This window comes from Anabas testudineus, chromosome 8, assembly GCF_900324465.2.
Source record: "Anabas testudineus chromosome 8, fAnaTes1.2, whole genome shotgun sequence".
Lineage (NCBI taxonomy): Eukaryota > Metazoa > Chordata > Actinopteri > Anabantiformes > Anabantidae > Anabas > Anabas testudineus.
Window position 1 is genome coordinate 12,010,203 of NC_046617.1, and position 19,455 is coordinate 12,029,657.

Consider the following 19,455-nt stretch of genomic DNA (forward strand, 5'->3'; position numbering starts at 1 on the left):
CGAGATTTTCACCAGGGGCTCTGAGGCTGCAGATGAGACAGACGCTGCATGCAGGCACAAGTGTGGCAAAATCACATCCAGTTTTACTGTTTAAATTTCCACCTTGTTGGTCTGGGAATCTGCACTAATCGTGTTCTACTGGCTGTACCCGATAAGCACCAGCAGTGTTTCCATTCAGGCCCTGTCATATCTCTCAAGTGTCATTTCTTTGGATCATTTACCTGTTCCATTTGTTTCCCAGAGACTTTTTCATTTGAGAATCACTGGACATAAAATGCAAATAACCCCGGTGATGAGAACAACTGCTGTTCAGCAGCTAATGCAATCATATGCTCCATTCCAGCCACTCCTCTATCTAAATGACTGTCACAGGCGTGTGGAGAGAAACATGCACAGACAAAGTGCACCACATTCCTTCACCTTTTTTGGCAGCATTTGGGTACAGCGCAGCCAGTACACCTCATTACTTAATCAAAATCAAACACGGTGCAGGAACACAGTAGTAAATCAGTTCAATTACAGCATTTAGATGCATAGATGCAAATACAGCTTTAGTTGGTTTCACTTAAAGATATATACAAGTGGTTTATGCAAAAGATAAAAGTGTTGATTGAGGAAACAAGATTAAATCAGACAGTGGTGGAATAAACTCAGGTGCTTTGATTAAAAGTTCTTCATAAAAAAAAGGCTTTATTAATCGATACTTAAAAACACACATATATGTGTGAAAATAATAAACAGTTAGGTTTTTCCAAGAGGACACAAGTCAAAAAAAGACTGGGAGCCACTACTTTAATCTACATCCACGTTATGTTTTTTAAGCTTCATTGTTTTTTATGAACGCAGGATCAATACAGAACCAATGTACTACACTACTTGGCCTGTTGCAGCTTCGTGTGTCACTCCAAACACAGAGTACTGACACCTATTGACCCATTACGTTTTTGGTAGAAAATGTTCCATCCTCTGTTGATGACACATGGCCCAGCTAATGACTAACATCCGCCTCCCTCAGAATTGGTTCTTTATCAGAGGCCAAGGTGTGAGCAAAACAATATCCTACTAACTCTGTTCTGCTGCTGTTTAATAGAGGAGGCATAGACACAAGCAAATGTCGCTCCCGCATGCGTCCAAAAGAACGTTTTAGCTATAATGCCAGGTGTTATTTCCATCATCTGAAATGGGCATTTAGGTGAATCTATGGTTTATTTTAAATCAAGTCAATTTGGCCGAAGGGGCAGAGTATACAAGAAAAGGAAATGAAAGCAATTGTTTTATAATGTGGTCACAAAACAATATTCCACTGTTATGTGTTAATGGATAAAGAACTGTCCCCAGGCACATTCATGCAAAACATAAACTGAAGTTCGAGGCAGGCAGAGGCTGGGAAATGTGACTTTATTTTAGAGATTTAAATGTCAGGCCAGTTTACAACAAACAAGGCTAAAGTGAAGGGGAACGCCGCTGTGTTTGTTTTCATTTAACTCATAGTGTCTCACAAAAAGACATTAGCCTTTTTAGAGAGGCAGCAACATTTTACCATAAACATAAAAAGCCGTTCAGATTTAATGGATTCTGTATTATCTCTGTTTGAAATGTTGTAGAAATTACTTTGAATAATCTTCAGTATCACGCTCCATTAAAACTGAATGTTGAGGAAAATTCACGAGCCATCTCATTCATCTACAGTACAAGTCCTCAAAATGTTCAGTGTGTTTTAACTAATAAAACAAAAAAGGTGATCAACAGAAATTGTGAATAGAGATACACAGATCTATTAATTATTATCTGTCTCTATAGAAAATCTAAATTACTGATGTAAATATTTAAATGTATTCAATGTTAAATAAATTGATAAAAACACTCTATCTGAACTACATTTCATATTATACTCAAAATAATGTGCAATAATTTGTAATATGTGCCTATATTGACCTTTCCAGAGGTGGTAGAGGGGTGCAAATATCTGGGAGTTCATCTGGACAACAGACTGGACTGGAAATGCAACACAGAGTTTACAGGAAGGGACAGAGCACACTCTACTTCCTGAGGAACATGTTGCAAATCTTTTGCCGGTCTGTTGCAGCCAGTGCAATTTTCTTTGCCACTGTTTGCTGGGGCAGCAGAATCAGATCCAGGGACAACAACAAACTAAACAAACGGATCAGGAAGGCTGGCTCTGTGCTGAGGACTTCACTGGAACCCTTGGAGCAGGTTGTGAAGAGGAGGATGCTGATCAAGCTGTTGAACATCATGGAGAGCGGCACACATTCTCTCCACAGCCTGCCAGAGACTTCTCCAGCTCTGCTGTGATAAGGAAAGGTACAGGAAGTCAACAACAGCCATCACCCTGTACAATGAATATATGGATATTCCTATTATCTTCTGTATGTGTATGTATGTTTCTCTGTGTAATGGCTAAAGCAACACCAGAATTTTCCTTCTTAAATTAATACAGTATCTATCTACTCTACTCTACTCTAATCTAATAGAACATTTATGAAATATATCTGCATTCTGGCTTTCTGTGTGCACATCTTTGTGAGCACAGGAATAATATATGGACCCGTTTGTCACATTTTATATTGAATATTTTTTGGAGGTCGGCAAACCTGACTAATTATGGTGGAGTGCACAGGCTCACATGAAGAGCTTGATAAGTAGCTCTCAGTCCTACAGGGACAAATAACCATGTTTTGCGTGTGTAGCTCATTCACCACAAATTGTGCATAATTTACATGACTGATATTTCCAAATTGCACATTTAAGGTTTAAGACTGATGCGAATTCAGTTTCATAGGTGAACACTGTTTCAGTTTATGCTTTACATAGGCAATGCATCACTTGTTTAGTTGTCGCTTTTCACTATTATTGCTGCAATTGAAATGCTGACTTAAGGAGAACCAATGTGAACACAGGCGGTGCATGCAGAGCAGTTAAAAAGCATGAGACTTGGGATTTACTTGGCATTCATGAGAAATGGAAATGGAAATAATGTACATCTGTAATGTTTTGTGTTTAACACCTTTTTGTGTTTAACACCATTATGATCCCTTTTCCTCATTTGTCTCATTTGGACAGAATGTGAACATTTCTGTCTTCAAAGCTGTGTCTCTTGTCTTTCAGGTGCAGATGGAGCTGGCTCGTCTGTGTTACGCCATGCATATGTGAAGTGGTCGTTTGCCTGGCATGGCACAGTTGGTACATAGCACAGGATTAAAGGAGGCCATCTACATCAAACTGGAATGACCATCACTAAACAGAGGGGGCAGTTAATGACACCATCTGTCGGCCATTTACATCACGGTCCTGACATCCCTTCACAGTTAGGTCACAAGTTTACACGTCGCCTTTATACACATGTTGGCCAAGTGGAACAACAATCCACATGTAGGTGTCAACAACCCACAAGGTGTTAATGACTTAACAACTCCACTCCACTGGGACTCACAGTTCATACATACAAACATGTCCAAAACCTATGTTTATCTGCTAAATGAGGACAAAATGTCATAGTTCAATAGATGAAGGCATATTGGAATTTGCAGACACATATGTTGATCTGTGTTTGAAGAAGGAGCACTGAAGCTTGTCTTGCTACTGTAATGTAGTAGATCAATGAGGTCAGTGAGGATCAATGAGTCACTCTTGTCAAAACCTGTTTAACCTTATTTACTCACTCAAGTTAATGTAGACAAAGTACTGACTTTCACTGTTTCACTGTTGATATTTATCAGTTGATAATACATAAGTTGACATGCCAGAGGCGTACATGCCATATCGCTTTTATCTTCCTTGTCAAATCCGGAGAAATATAATGGAAACGTTACTTGCGTCATAAGATTAATCTCTTTCTCGTCAGAAGTGTTACGCTTTTATTTGGATAGGTGGTAAAAAACAGCAACTCTCACTGGAGGAGAAACCTGCTTTGACCACTGGGAAAGCGCCAGAAAACACAGCGATCACACCTGATTCCTCCGTTCCAACAGCACTGGCAGCTTCAAATCTCAGCTCTTAAAGCAATGAGGTCATGCTGCATTGAAAATAGTTCTCAACAAATTGTTTTTTAACACAAGCTAAGTAGCGGTAATTAAAAGTCACTGGCTTCAGCAGTTGGCTCCAGAGTATTATTATCATTAGAAAAACATCAGACATCTGCAAGTTGTTCATGGATAAGAACACAGGTAAAAATGTAAGGCTGACATCAACCAATCAATTCACTGTAATTATGTTTAATAGTATAATAGTGTGATGAATCAACCACCGGGGATAAAGTTAATCGTGTGTGTTGTGACATAACCTGAAAATATATCAATACGTTGATACCAACACAGCAATGCACATATGGATTTCATTTGTTAAATCTTTGTTTGTTCCACCCACAGACGAGACGTCTTTCAGAGGCTCAGCAGATCAGCTTTAGAGAACAGTGTTGTTTTTCACAAACTTTAAGAGTAGTTTAGTGTGAATTTTTCCAACAAACACTTTTTTCTTTCTATCGTTGTGGTCATGCTTTTATCATAGGAAAACCAAAGGTAACAGGGTTCAGTGTGACTGACTCAGTGTCTAGGCTATATTGGGTTGATAAGCAATGTGATTATCTTGGTGCACTAATAGCCCCTGTCTGTCTGCTGATGTTATTAAGCATTGTGATAAATACAAACCCCCAGAGTTCACTTATCATTTTAGTTTTATCACTTCCTGCCGCACAAACCAAAATGGTAGAAATTAAAGCAAACACTAAATTGCTCTAACAGGGAAAATGGGCCTTGGATAAAACTCTCCATCTCTCCATTATTGCAGCTGTTATCTTATCATCTTGGACATATAGTAGGAGATATGTGTGACCTTTCCATGGAAGCTGGATGATAGAACCATGGTGGGCTACTATCTAAAAAGAACAAGTATTCTACAAAATCTTCCTAATGTCACAGTCAAAGAGCCCAAGTGTTGCTCTTCTATTACGTTACGTTTCATTTAGAAATCATCCTCATTACCAGCTGCAGCTGTAGCAGCAAGCAGCAGCGTCTTGTTTTGCTCGCTCTTCCTATTGCACTATAATTTAGCTGTCAGACTAAGAGTGCTCATTAGATCTGCTTCACAATTAGATGAATTGTGTCTTGAAGAGATAACACAGAGATAAGTGCAGATTCATTTGGACCACACAATTTAACATTTGCTTTGTAGTTTGGATTAATTCAGTTTTTAAAGCATTGTTATTCAATTTACACACACTGTCATTATGTTATGAGTATGGACTAAATACAAAACAACAACAGCAACAAAATGGTCAGATTGATGCTTCATTCCTCCAGTCACCAAACTCACTATCATCTTTATATAATGTCTTAGTGACATCCTTCCCTTTGGCTTTAGGCAGCAGTGATCAGAGATCACTGGCTGCAAAGGACCGGAGGCTGGAGCAGAGAGAGGAGGGGGCTATAAAGGCTTAGAAAGAAAAGCCTGGCTTTCACTCACCATCCCACAAACTTTTCCAAAATTTGAAACCATTGCTCATTCTCTCAACTATGTCATCGGTCCAAACCAAGAAGATCAGCGCTCTTACCACCCAGTGAGAAAGAGGCAGTGAAATATCTCGAGAGATAGGAAAAGAGGCATATCAGTGCTGTCAAGTGAAAACCGCAGTGAAATGGCTATTTTCTGGTTTGAATATAGTTTCACAGATCCTCCGCTGCAAACACGTGGTTATACAAAGTCCATTTAAAACACTTTATATACGTAGTGCGAGAGTATCTGACCTGTTACGACCTGAGAAACAACCAATCAAGACTGGTCCAGGGGTGGTGACAAGCAAATAAAGATCATGTCCAACGTTACAGGAAGTTGATACACAAAGTGAACTTGACTGCTACTCTCCAAGACAAGCTTTCAACGTGATTTGGGAAACAATGGCTCCTTATATTAAAACGGAGATCCTTGATTTCACACAGATTTAGGCAAAAGCAGACTCATTTGTCACCATTAATTTGGCTGGCTGAAGTAACGGCTGTTGGTAGCAGATTTGTTATAACATTGGTTTCTTGAGCAGGTTAAAAGACGCTATCCTCAACTGACTTAACAGAGATCTTGTAAAGAGGTCTTACACTGGATTGTTCCTTTGCTGCACACATTGTTTGTGTTAATTTTGTAGATTCTGTTAAAAGATTAGATGCTTAAGGCATGAAGACTAACCAATGTGTCTGGTGGACATATTATGGGTTTGGCTGGTGTTTCTGGACTTGCAACAGGACAGAGCAGAGCAGAGCTGCTCATATTAACAAACTAACATCCAGGATCAGTTTCCCACAGTAGGGATAGACTGTGTTTAGGGTGGGCTAGTTGTGACCTTTTATTTTTACATACCATGCAACTCCCAACCCCCAATCACTATTTGGACAAGCTATCAGAATTTAGGAAGAAGAGCGAAAGACGGTGAAACAATATAGGATATTAACACCAACCTGCTAAAAATAAGACGCCTTAGTCAGCCTGTGTTTGCAAATGTTGGCTAAAAGTGTGGCCAGATACATTACTCCACAAAAAAATGTCCACTGCAGCTAATTAAATTAAATGAAGCCAACATATGAATCACTGAGGTGTTTATTGTCCCACTGGTTATTATCGCACACGTGAGAATGTGGAAACGTATTGCAGCTGCATGCCAGTGGTTCAGGATATGGAATTATTAAAGCAAAGCTGACCTATAAAAAAATAGAATTTCACATCAATTACATTTTCAACAATAGAAGGTTTTATCATGAATGGAAATTACTCTCACATAAGTGAACGTTTGCTCGTCTCCTCTTGTTTTCATCAATCTACAGGAGTAGAAATGTTAGAGAATGACGAATTCTGCATTCTTGACATACAGTAAATAATAAATATAATAACATTACATGAACGTACCAGATCCAAATCACGTACCAGACAGTACAAACAGCTCTTAATGGATTAATCCTGTTACGTACACTATAAGTTGTTGGGTGTAGACTTTCCATTAAGCACTAAATATCTTATCTGTGTTTACTGTTGTAACAGTGGAACAGAAACATTGTAAATGCTCATTTCTCATCAGCATAAAATTGAATGCGTGTCCTTTGTATGATCAAACACACGAGCACTCTCTTTAATAGTGGTACATGCCATGTTTCTCTGTGAGGGAGAAATGTGCTCTATTTGATAAGACCTTCACAGAGACTGAAACATGAGACTGTTTTAACAGAGTGTCTGGCAATCATTTTAAAAAAGCATGTTGTCAATGTACACAGTGAGCATCCCATCAGATAAAAATCAAAGCTATAAATGATTTTCCCATTGTTGAGAATGGAAACCACAACATCTGGTATAAAAATTATTCCAGTTTAAAAACTTTTTGTTTCTGTTGAGAACACTGTTCCAAGATCTGTCAGTTCTCTGTTTCAAACCAGAGTTTGAGGTCTGTTCCTCCTCGTTTCAATAAACAAAGAAAAAAAAAAAAGAGATAGAGCATGAAAGAAAAGACAGCATTTGTGTGTGTGTGCATCATTAACATGATTAACTTTATCCCCGGTGGTTGTTTTCCAGCAGAGTGGTCAGTCCGTAGTCTGTCTGTGATAGAGTGCCTGATAAAGCGGAAACTACAAATATGAACTTGTGTCTGTGACTTCACTCCAAACTAAAACACGAGATACGCTGAAAACAAACAGCGACAGAGATGTACGCATCTTATACAGTGCATTATCTGTCATTACCTACCTATGTCATCATGCTGCTCTTTTGGGGAGCTCCATGACAACCACAGATGATAACTGTCTCACCATTAGATGATTTCTTTTTTTTTTTGCACAGGTTAAACAGGGTTGTGTAACTTGTCCATTAGCTATAGGCAGCATGAGAGTCCCACTCTGAAACCAACATATTATCTATTAAAAAAAAAAAGAGCTGATGTAGATATATTGTTGACATACACGCTAATCGCTTGTTCGTGCCCATCATTCATCAGGTTGGACTACAGTAAGAAAGTTAATCTGCCTTTTTTCCTGACTTTTACATCAGAGACAGGGCATCAGAAGTGAAGCTGTCATGAGTTTGACCCTGAAGACGGCTACCATCACTCAAACACCAACATCGATATAGACAGTAAGTAAACCATGGGACATGGAAAAATATCAGGTGTCTTCTAAGGCTGAGCATGATGGATTGTTCGTTGCTGTAAAAGGTAGTACGAGGAAAAATAATACCTGGAACAGCGTTAAGTATTAAGAAGCCACAAACCCACATACGGTTGCTGGACCAAGACTCACAACTCTTTTCTCACAGTGTGAGAGTCTGTATTTTTAGATGAACGATGTTTCACAAGCCACGTGGTTTAAACAGCTGCTGGCTGTCCTCATGAAAGGACTGTCATATTGTAATGAAGCTGCAAAGTTCCTGGTTAAGAGCTTCTGTTCAGTCAAACACACACTGAGTGTCGGTATGTGCAACTGAAGCAGACAGACACTAAGTAAAGAGGAAAATGATCAACATGGCATCAACATGACAGTGGCCTACAATAAACAAGTAAACAAACTAAATACTGCAAAAGTTAATTTTTCACATGCACGTTTCAAATGGTTAACTTGACTCTTGACTCAATATGAAAATGATACTTTCAACAAACACAAACTTGAAAACACCTCTCGTATCCTCTTGTTTTAGCAGTTACTTGCACAATTATGTTGAATTTCTACATCATTGCAAGGGCACACTACATGTAAGCATATGTATATCATTTTTCAGTGAAACACTGTCCCCCAGAGGGCAAACAGGGCATTGTACTACATGAATAATTTCCTCATTTCATCATCATTACTTTAGTTTCAATTTTTCTACATAGGTTTGAGCCACAACAACATTTAGACAAGAAAATAAAAGTCATTATCAAAAAGCTGGAATGTAAAGAAAAGTCACTACAGCATACTTGTACACAATATTCCACTTTTGAGTGCATTAATCCAATGTTAACAACATGAACTGGTTGAAACGGTGTAGTGGCACAGTCTCCCTGTGATTTAAAGGTAAAACACATTTTGTTTATTTTAAAAAAAGGTTTCATTTTATAGTTCTCGAAATGCAGTAACAAGTGTATTTAACAAGCAAACGGTCACATCACATAGAAAAATGCTTCCAACCTCACTGAGCACTTGAAGGTTATCCAACTGCAAAAAAATTGACTAAATACAATTAGAGGGTTTTACAGACAAGTCTTACTGCCCCCTTTTGGATATGTAATAAATCTTTCTGTCTTAAATGTTTTCTTATGTAGCAGACGGTACAGTATGAGAGAAACCAATCGCAGCTTTAATGAAAAGTATTCCAAAGAAAACACTTATAAATCTTATCTTCTTTTCAGACTTGCACGTAACAATCTGCGTAGCTCGAGTACAAAAAAAAAAAAGAAATCTGACAACGTGATGATGTACGTACAAAGATAATTTTTAAATATACTTTCTGTACTTTCTCCTGAGTTCTACCAGCACCTTGACATCATTCTGTATTTTCCACAGATGAAAGATTGAACAATTTCAAAGCCAATAAATTGTCAGTATGAGTAAGCTTCCAGGTGATTATCTTGCTATTCAATCAAGAGAAAATTGGCTTATCAAACATGAATGGTGAGCATAAAAGGATAAAGCTGCCTCCTTTGTCAAATCTAAATTTAACGCTGAGCCATCTGAAATGCCACATAGTCATACAACTTGGCAACAAAATTGGTTTACATAAAAATTGGAAAAGAGCATACGTTTTTCAGCAGAGTTTCCACAGTCCTGTAGATTTATTTGTTATTTCTTTCTTGAAAAAGTTTTTAACTTATTTTAAGGCAGATTTGAGGTTCAGTGCTTCATGTAGCTCAGCAGTAGTACAATAACGCACAGCACTGTACAGGTGCCATGTCTGTTACTTCACCTGGAAATGGTCTCATGGAAGCAGCAAAGACAGTCACACTTTCTGTAAGACCAAAAACCACCTGCACATGTGCAAAGGGACAGTCAGTCAGCAAAAAAAGACCTGTTGAAGTCTGTTCTTGGTTTCAGATAGGTGCCAGTGTGCAAGCAAATAACACACGTTTAAATGTGGGTCTGAAATTATGGTTCACAATGTAAGTGGTACTGTCAGCAGACTACTGTAAACATCACCACAACCACTCAGCCAGAGTGTTGAATTAAAGAAAGTCATTTTAATAGTTGGGTAATGGTTGTCGAAAACACAAAATTGAACCAATAGACCAAAGATGTCCCCGTCATTTTATGCACTTTTATGCATAAAAGCAGGACTAATGATTAAGCCAGTTAGGCATGTCGCTGCCAAAGTGGCTAGAGGAGGCGTAATGAAATTTTAGCAAATGGGCAAAGTAAAATATTTGCCATAAAACAGCAAGCTATTCCGAAGGTCAATATCATCAGGAAAAGAGACGATAATAAACCTTAAAAATATATAATTGTATTAACATTTTCCACAATGCAATCCAGAGGCATCTGAAAAACACCCCAGACACACTGATGAGGCCTTTGTGGACCATTTTCCACTGCTACTTTGGTAATTAAATGTAAAATTGATTAGCTTCATCCTTTACCTCAATTAAATCCAGTGATCTTGTTAATAAGGCAGCTGTGCTGGAGGACAAACCACCGAAATACCAATAAGCTTTGGTACATATCCTGTGTTTGTGCCAAAAAAAAGGAATCCTGCTGGTTTGTGTGAGAAAGGTGCAAATGAAGGATATGAAAAGAATAAGTCAGCTTGACTGCTGTAGTTTAGTGAGTGTTGTGTGGCCGCATCATAAAATCACAAAGGTCATGAAGTTCAAAGTGATACAGTGAGGGAAAAAATTATTTGAACCCCAGCTGATTTTGTAAGTTTGCCCACTAACAAAGAAATGATCAGTCTATAATTTCAATGGTAGGTGTATTTGAACAGTGAGACACAACAATGACAAAAAAAATCCAGAAAAATGCGTTTCAAAAAGAGTTATAAATTAATTTGCATTTCCACGAAGGAAAGAAGTATTTGATCCCTTCGAAAAACGTGCTTTAGTACTTGGTGGCAAAACCTTTGTTGGCAATCACAGAGGTCAGCCGTTTCTTGTAGTTGGCCACAAGGTTTGCACACATCTCAGGGGGGATTTTGGCCCACTCCTCTTTGCAGATCCTCTCCAATGTTTGGCAACTCGAACCTTCAGCTCCCTCCACGGATTTTCTATGGGATTAAGGTCTGGAGACTGACTAGGCCACTCCATGACCTTAATATGCTTCTTCTTGAGCCAGTGATTTGTTGCCTTAGCCGTGTGTTTTGGATCATTGTCATGCTGGAGTACCCAACCACGACCCTTTTCAATGCCCTGACTGAGGGAAGGAGGTTCTCACCCAACATTTGACGGTACATGGCCCCATCCATCCTCCCTTTGATGCGGTGCAATTGTCCTGTCCCCTTGGCAGAAAAACACCCCCAAAGCATAATGTTTCCACCTCCATATTTGACAGTGGGGATGGTGTTTTTGGAGTCATAGGCAGCCTTCCTCCTCCTCCAAACACAGCGAGTTGAGTTGATGCCAAAGAGCTCGATTTTGGTCTTATCTGACCACAACACTTTCACCCAGTCTTCCTCTGAATCAGTCAGATGTTCAGTGGCAAACTTCAAACGGGCCTGTAGATGGGCTTTCTTGAGCAGGGGGACCTTGCGGGCACAGCAGGATTTCAGTCCTTCACGGCGTAGTGTGTTACCAACTGTTTTTTTGGTGACTATGGTCCCAGCTGCCTTGAGGTCATTGACAAGTTCCTCCCGAGTGGTTCTTGGCTGATTCCTCACCGTTCTCATTATCATTGAAACTCCACGAGGTGAGATCTTGCATGGAGCTCCAGACCAAGGGAGATTGGCAGTTAATTTATGTTTCTTCCATTTGCGAATAATTGCACCAACTGTTGTCACCTTCTCACCCAGCTGCTTGGCGATGGTCTTGTAGCCCATTCCAGCCTTGTGTAGGTCCACAATCTTGTCCCTGACATCCTTGGAAAGCTCTTTGGTCTTGGCCATGGTGAAGAGTTTGGAATCTGGATTGATTGATTGCTTCTGTGGACAGGTCTCTTTTATACAGGTAACGAGCTGAGAGGGCTGCCAATGTCAGCTCGTCACCTGTATAAGATCCACCTGGGAGCTAGAGATCTTGCTGACGGATAGGGGATCAAATACTTATTTCCTTCATGGAAATGCAAATTAATTTATAACTCTTTTTGAAACGCATTTTTCTGGATTTTTTTTGTCATTGTTGTGTCTCACTGTTCAAATAAACCTACCATTGAAATTATAGCCTGATCATTTCTTTGTTAGTGGGCAAACTTACAAAATCAGCTGGGGTTCAAATAATTTTTTCCCTCACTGTATTTGTCAAGAATAGATGCAGCCATCGTTTTTAACAGTCAGCCTTGAGGCCCCACGAGAGGTCAAAACCATACTGCATGTCCCGCTCAACAGTCTACAAATGTAAATCTGTTCTTTTTAGGTTGCAGGAGAGATACTACATGACAGCCAGACACTGACACTGCATATACTGACCCAGAGGAGGACCATGAGAAAGGGGCCTCATGACAGATGACAGAAAACTGTGAGTCAGAGCAAAGGCAAGACATGAGCAAACACTCACTGCTGCAGGAACTGAGTATGTCACATACTGTTATTTGACATAAATAGTGGACAGTTATATTATTGCTGGTGTTTTATAGTCCGAGCTTTAGTCTGTCATGCAAACAAGGAATTTGATCATCTGTGATACGTTTAGTAGCCTCCTACTCCATTTCCTGTCAGGTTGCATCTAGTTTGACATGTAGTTGGATTTTTGTTGTCTGTTATTTTTGTCAAGGTTAAATTAACGTGCTGCTGACTTCTTCCAGTGATACAAGTCTCATCACCCCAGAGCAACCATGAAACTATCATCACCAACACAGCGGGAAGTGTCCTTTTGCAGTGCATCATTCCCCAGGACAATTTTCTGCAACTCTCACCAGGACCGAATCGCACAGAGTTTGTTAACTAAGGGGGAAATTGAATGATTTGCACTTCACAAAGTTTTACAGGCAGCTGTGTGCCACACTTTGACGTTATATCAGAGAATATGGTTGATTCTGGTCACAATAAAAGGCCTTTTCCACTGAATAATACAATAACACACTAATAAAACAATTGATTACAAGATATCCTTTTTCTTTTCTTTTTTTAAATAGAGTGTGTTTTGCACTGCATCTGAAAAATAAAAGTAATTTACTATCAGTTTGAAATAAAATCCTCTGGTGTCAGTTGTCAGTCTCTTGAGAGAGTTGGACACATATCGCTCGATGATTTCAATTCAGTCTGAGAGCCTCGCTATAGGTAATCTCCTCCTCACTCTTTTCTATTTGCCATCCAACACTATCTCAGCTGCAACCTGCAATATAGCCTCAAAATGAGAATAACTTTGAATGCAAAAGTGTTGCTGCTGCTAGGTAATCAACACAATAATACAGTAATTTATAGATACAACACCTATTTCCTGTTTGATTTTATAATCAAACGTTGCCTTGTCATTGAATGTAGTTGTATTGTTCAGTATGTGGGTGGAAGAATGTGTTTTGAAGTGAGCCCTGGATTTATTCTGAATCTATGCTATGGGTTTTAGGTGAATTTCTGATCTACGTGCTAACGTATGTGCATCTGTGTGGACCTATTAAGTATTTAGCCTACAGCCTACTGTTAAAGGTGCTGCAGCAAAAAGTTGAAACCAAACAGGACTTTAAGGTCTTCTGTGTCAATAAATAGCTCATTCAGATTCATCTTTACTTCTCTGGAACTGCAACATTTGAAAATACCTGCTTTGCCTGAGCAAGGATGGCTTACCCAACAGATGCAAACAGGAGCCATCCCGTTTACCAAATAGTTATTTGAACTACCTAAAACTGTCTATTTTAGGGTCTTTTAAATAAAGCATAAATTAAAGAAATTAGATAAAACTGAGTTTTCCCTCTCTCAGGACGACTCGTTTCTCTGTTCATGTCAAAATTAAATTAACTTATGTTATATGTTTAAACAGGAACAAAATGTAGTTCCACTCTCATGCAGTCTCAGGTAATAAAAAGTTATGTTATGCCATCTAGTGGTCAACAGTGATACTATTATTTTACTACTACTACTACTACTACTACTACTACTACTACTACTACTACTACTACTACTACCATTGATACTGTTATAATTACTATCATTGTTACTGTTACTACTACTAATCACTTTTCCCACATAGAATCCAGTTACAATCTGCAAAAATTTCAAATTTAAATTGCGTTAAAAAAGCCCAAGATCAATATAAGAACACAAGAGTGAAATTATGGATAGATGAACTTTAATATTAACATTTCTATGAGCAAATTAACCCTACATTCCCCTCAACTGGACCCAGCATCTGGTGCTCTTCCACACAGGGAATGGCAATCATGATCGTTGCTTCTGTGAAAAGTTTAACATACACACGATGACCAAATACTTGGCATCTAGGTCTATATTCCTGTAGCTTGTTTGCTACGTATCAGACAAACCAACAGACGAGCAAACAACGGGGCGGCCATTTGTTCAGGCTGTGTGCCTGGAAAGTTCAGTCTGAGTTGTGCCACTCCACCTGATAATGTTAACAGACAGGATTAACGTCAGAAGGCATTTCTTTGTTTTCTTTTCTCCTGGGATCCTCTCTTCTATGCCATGTAAAAAAACAAATAGAAACAGTAGACGAAGTGCATGAGCAGCAGACTGGTGGAGAACAGGTGGGCATAGAGATCTACTCTAAAACCACAGTGCCACCTGCTGCCTCCAGGGCTGCTTTAAGTTGCTCTGCCTCTTCTTTGGATACATTGGCCCGGATTTCTTGAGGAAGAGACTCCACTAGTTTCTTAGCCTGATGTAAGATGGACAGAGAAAATAAATAAGTTATTACAGCAGCAGCTTTTTGTGGGGCAATAACTGGTATAGATACTCAGCATTTGCCTTTTTTTCTGCACTCTAATGATGAGACTTACCTGCACCAGATTCAAGCCCTGCATGCAGTTCTTCACTTCCTTTATGAGTTTTACTTTTTCAGCAGCCTTCAATTCTGTCAATTTTACTGTGAAGTGAGTCTTCTCTTTTTTGATTGGTGCCTCCTCCTCTTCTGCGGCCTAATTTCACACAGTAGAAAAATAAATGAATGCAAATGTGTTAGAAGGTTTTGTCTACAACTATTAAATAGGATACTTCGGGGTATGAAAATTACGTGTTGTAGCAGATGGGGTTACACTTAAAGGTGTTTAAGTTACACCTTGCACTGCCCATTTTCTTGACTCTTTTCTTAAAAAAATAAAAATAAAAACTGTGAAATATATTCACCTGAGCTGCAGGTACAGCTGATGCAGCCATTGGCATCATTCCAACACTCTGAATGTTCAGAGTTTTCTAAAAACCACAAACAAAGACAATCACTCAACATGATAACACAGATGGATCTGTCACAGTGTGTGCTGGTTTTTTTTTTTTTAATTCCACAAACCTTGAGGAGCTCATTGAGGTCTGACACCTCTAACAGAGTTAGGCTGGATATGTCATTGACGAGCTGTTGGATTTTGGGGGAATACTGTTTAGGTGCGCCATCCAATGGAGGGGTTGCAATGACATCCGTGTGTGCAGGTGGACTTGTCGTAATAAGTCTAAGCGCGCACAAGGACGGTGTCTGCCGCTGGAGCTGTTGCCTGGAAAATGGAACAGTTAATTGACTGTGTTTGGTAATTAACACTGGTCCTCGTAGGCCAGGACACAAACCCTCATATAAACAGTTTTACACAGAGTGTAGATTCTGCTACATCTGACATCTTATGTCACAATGTGCCTTTACTGATTTAAATCACTGATCATATTTTACTCCACCACTTAATTTAATTCTTACTATAACTAGCATTACCATTTAGTTAGTTTGTTGGTAGCTGGATTTGGGGTTCAGGGTTTCAATCCTCATCTCCACTGGCAGACATGCCAGACAAGAACTACAAAGTCTATTTAAGTGATGCATATACATACATAGGGGCTGAACTGTGGTGTGGTTAGCAACTAGAAGGACCTCAGTTTGAATCGACCAGTCAGCCTACATGAATTTCCTCTGGGTAAATAATAATAATAATAATAATAATAATAATAATAATAATAATATTGCTAATGATACTTTATTGGTCGCCTAGGGGAAATTGTGCCTGGCAGCTGTGTTGCATTCAATGATGTACCAGTGTTGTACAGTGAGCAGCCATTGCTATCAGTTCAGGCAGTATGCTAACCTTAACCTTCAAACCTTGTTCATATTAGTGGCCACAACTCACTGTTCATCTGTACACTGCTATTCTACGTTCATCTGATGGTTATCTGACCAGCAAATACATAAATTTCAAGTTTCATCAGTCTGACCTTGGGTATAAGAGGGAAAACTGCTTAACGACACAAAGCATGAATTAACTGGTGCATGAGGTATTTACAACCCGAGTTAAAAACCGGAATAAGAGTTTCTTTAAACTAATTCAGTGTGCACAAGAATCAACGAGTTAAAGTCTATTAAATCACAGTAGTAGCTACATTACCTGCCGGCTAAAGTTACCAAGCTAGCGTTAGCTCACCTTCTTGAAACAAAGGCTTAAAACACGACTCGACTAACTGCAGACTAAACAGACCTTCAGTATTTGGACGAGCTACGGAGTTGACGGTATGTCTGTTTAGAAAAACACCGGCATTAGCCACCGTCTGTGTGTCTGCCCTTGACGAAGCAGACGATCCGACAGTGATGCACCGACACCGCTGCTCCGACGTTACGTGCCTGACTGTCCGCTGCTCGCCGACATTACTCACCGGTGTGTGGTCGCTGCAGCCCGCAGCGCGGTCCAGAGGCAGCGTCTGGTGCAGTACATGCTAATGTTAACTAACGCGGTTTATCCCGGTGTCCCTATAAAAGACAAAGCCCGTTTATCACAGCCAGGTCTCCTTCCTGCCGCTCTGCCTCAAAAGCACATGGAGTCCTCTCGACTCCTGACCTACCCACAATACACTGCGTGAACTGTTACAAACCCTACGGGTGCCCATAAAGGACATAAAAAATAAATCTGTCATATGGGAAGGGAGGATAGTAGTGGTGGAAGCTACATAGGACAAAAAATAAATAAAATTAAGGATTAAAATGTAAACACTAGAGTGCCTTGAGATGATATCTGTTGTGATTTGGCGCCATATAAATAAAATAAATTTGAATTGAATTTAAAGATGAAGATGAAGATTCACCAATAGTATGATATAAGTAAAAAAAGTTTGCAGTAAAATGTATTTTTGTTTTGTTAATATTAAAGCATCTATGTTTAAGATCAACAACTCGTTATTATTTTTAATTTTATCATGCAGTTATTTGTTTATTTATTGTTTTCCATATAGTTTTATCCATATAGCCTTTTATCTCTGACGAAACTGTAATTATGGTGACCTACAGAACTATTACACGTTGATCCGCCTCTGCAAAAGAGAGCTTGTCATGACTTTTTGAGAAAACAAGCTTTGCACAAAAAGGACATTCTATTTTGATAATGATATACTCATGCATTCTAATGCATCTAATCTTCTTGGGAAACAATATATCTGTCATACCAAATAATTATGTTTTATGAAATCCCCCTTTAACCACTCAAGTTTTAAATGTCTATAAAATTTGTAATATAGATTTATATACTGTCATGCTTTTGTTTGTCCACCAATCCCTTCTCCATACCAGCTTCTGACACTTTATTGCTCAGTCACTTTGGGCCCTCACTTAAATGGTTCTATGTGTTATGATAGCACACATTATGGTATGAAAATACTGTAAAATTCAAATGTAGTATCTGACATGATCTCTCTCTGTCTGTCTCTCTGTTTTGACTGGTTGAGTGTACTATCTGCTTCTTGCCAGTGTTTGACACTGGGGAGGAGCACATATGGAATCCTATTAACAGGTAATCTCTGCACCCATCTGCTGTTACAGTCACCCACTTCATCCATCTTCCACCAATATGCCATTTCCCCACTGGACTCTGTCAACCTGCACAAGTGAAGGTAAGAGACATCCTGTGAAAGAGAAAAATAAATGCACAGCAGGCAGCACAATGTGAGAGGATGACATGTTTTTCCGCTTCTCTTCCTCAGACCATGCTGCTTTCTCCCCAAGCCGAGAGGAACTGGGAGGGTCTATGTGCCGTGCTTGAAGATGTGTTGCAGGACCAGTCCCACAGGCATCTGTTTGCCTTAGAACTGGGCTCTGGAACGGGGCAACATGTCATACGATTTGCCCAGAAGATGCCCTTTGTCACCTGGCAGCCATCAGACATCAAAGAAGAGTCTCTGGACAGGTTTGTGTCTTACAGACACTATTTGCCAGTGGTTACTCTGTTTTGTGTGAATCAGATACATTCAACAATCTCTCAGTGTTCCTAATCAGAAGAGGGTCCTAGAATAGTGATACTGTCATTTGTGTATTAGACACCAGTCTCACTGGTGAGTGGAGAGAAAAAATAACATTGCATATGCATGACTTGTTTACAGCATCAAGGCATACATTGCTGCAACCAATGCAAAGACAGTGCTGCAACCTGTCCACCTGGATGCCAGTGAACTGTGGGAGAAATGGGCCGGCCTTTCTCGTAACTCATGTGACGTTATTGTTGCAATTAACTTACTGCACTACAGCTCTTTCAAAACAGCAAAGGTACACTTGGTCATCTAATAACAGTTGAAGAAATTTGTATTTGAGAAATAAGCTTACTCTTTAGTCCTTTTCTTTTGTTCCTAATTTTCTAAGGGTGTTTTCAGTGGAGCAGGTCAGCTCCTCAGACAAAATGGCCTTTTGATAATATACGGGGTATGTGGTTTCACATTTTATTGTGCATATAGAAATTTCCTCATGTAAATGTGACTTGCAAAATCATAGCTCAACATGCTTTAAAAGAAGACACCTTTCCATGTAAAATATGTTCCAGGTATATGCCATTAATGGCACCATTACGCCAAGTTGTAATGAACAACTGGATGCAGAGCTTCGAAAAATGTGAGCATTTTCAGTGAAGTGCTATGAGAACAGAATACATCTGCTGCAGATCAGCTGGTAGGATCTTAATAGAGTCACTTGTCTAATGTTGTGATACAGGAATCCAGACTGGGGCCTTCCAGACATCGATGTGCTGAGGCAACTGGCCTATGGTAACGGGATGCGTATGGAGAGGATGGTGAGTCACATACAGTTAATGAGATGATTTGTACTAATGATTATTTACCTATAATGCTTTTGTTTCACTTCCAGATTGAGATGGAGGAATACTATAGATGCCTGATCTTCAGAAAACTTTAAAGAAGTCCAACTACACAAAGGAGAAAAACAAACTCATTTGTATTTTC

The 19,455-nt window shown here is 39.3% G+C and overlaps 2 protein-coding genes across 2 annotated transcripts; one reads left to right on the forward strand and one right to left on the reverse strand.

Moving 5' to 3' along the window:
- Nucleotides 1-14,361: 14,361 nt before the first annotated feature.
- On the reverse strand, nucleotides 14,362-17,087 carry mrpl12 (mitochondrial ribosomal protein L12). The gene is made up of 5 exons (XM_026360183.1): nucleotides 16,894-17,087; nucleotides 15,557-15,755; nucleotides 15,397-15,462; nucleotides 15,051-15,188; nucleotides 14,362-14,929 (listed from the first exon to the last, which is right to left on the reverse strand). The coding sequence occupies exons 1-5, from the start codon at nucleotides 16,950-16,952 to the stop codon at nucleotides 14,813-14,815; spliced, it is 579 nt and encodes a 192-aa protein (XP_026215968.1). The 5' UTR covers nucleotides 16,953-17,087; the 3' UTR covers nucleotides 14,362-14,812.
- Nucleotides 17,088-18,213: 1,126 nt separating this feature from the next.
- zgc:103625 (methyltransferase-like 26 B) lies at nucleotides 18,214-19,408 on the forward strand. Its single transcript, XM_026361148.1, has 6 exons — nucleotides 18,214-18,413; nucleotides 18,607-18,769; nucleotides 18,863-18,922; nucleotides 19,041-19,108; nucleotides 19,208-19,286; nucleotides 19,361-19,408. Exons 1-6 carry the CDS (start codon nucleotides 18,214-18,216, stop codon nucleotides 19,406-19,408), a joined length of 618 nt encoding a protein of 205 aa, XP_026216933.1.
- The last annotated feature ends 47 nt before the right edge of the window (nucleotides 19,409-19,455 follow it).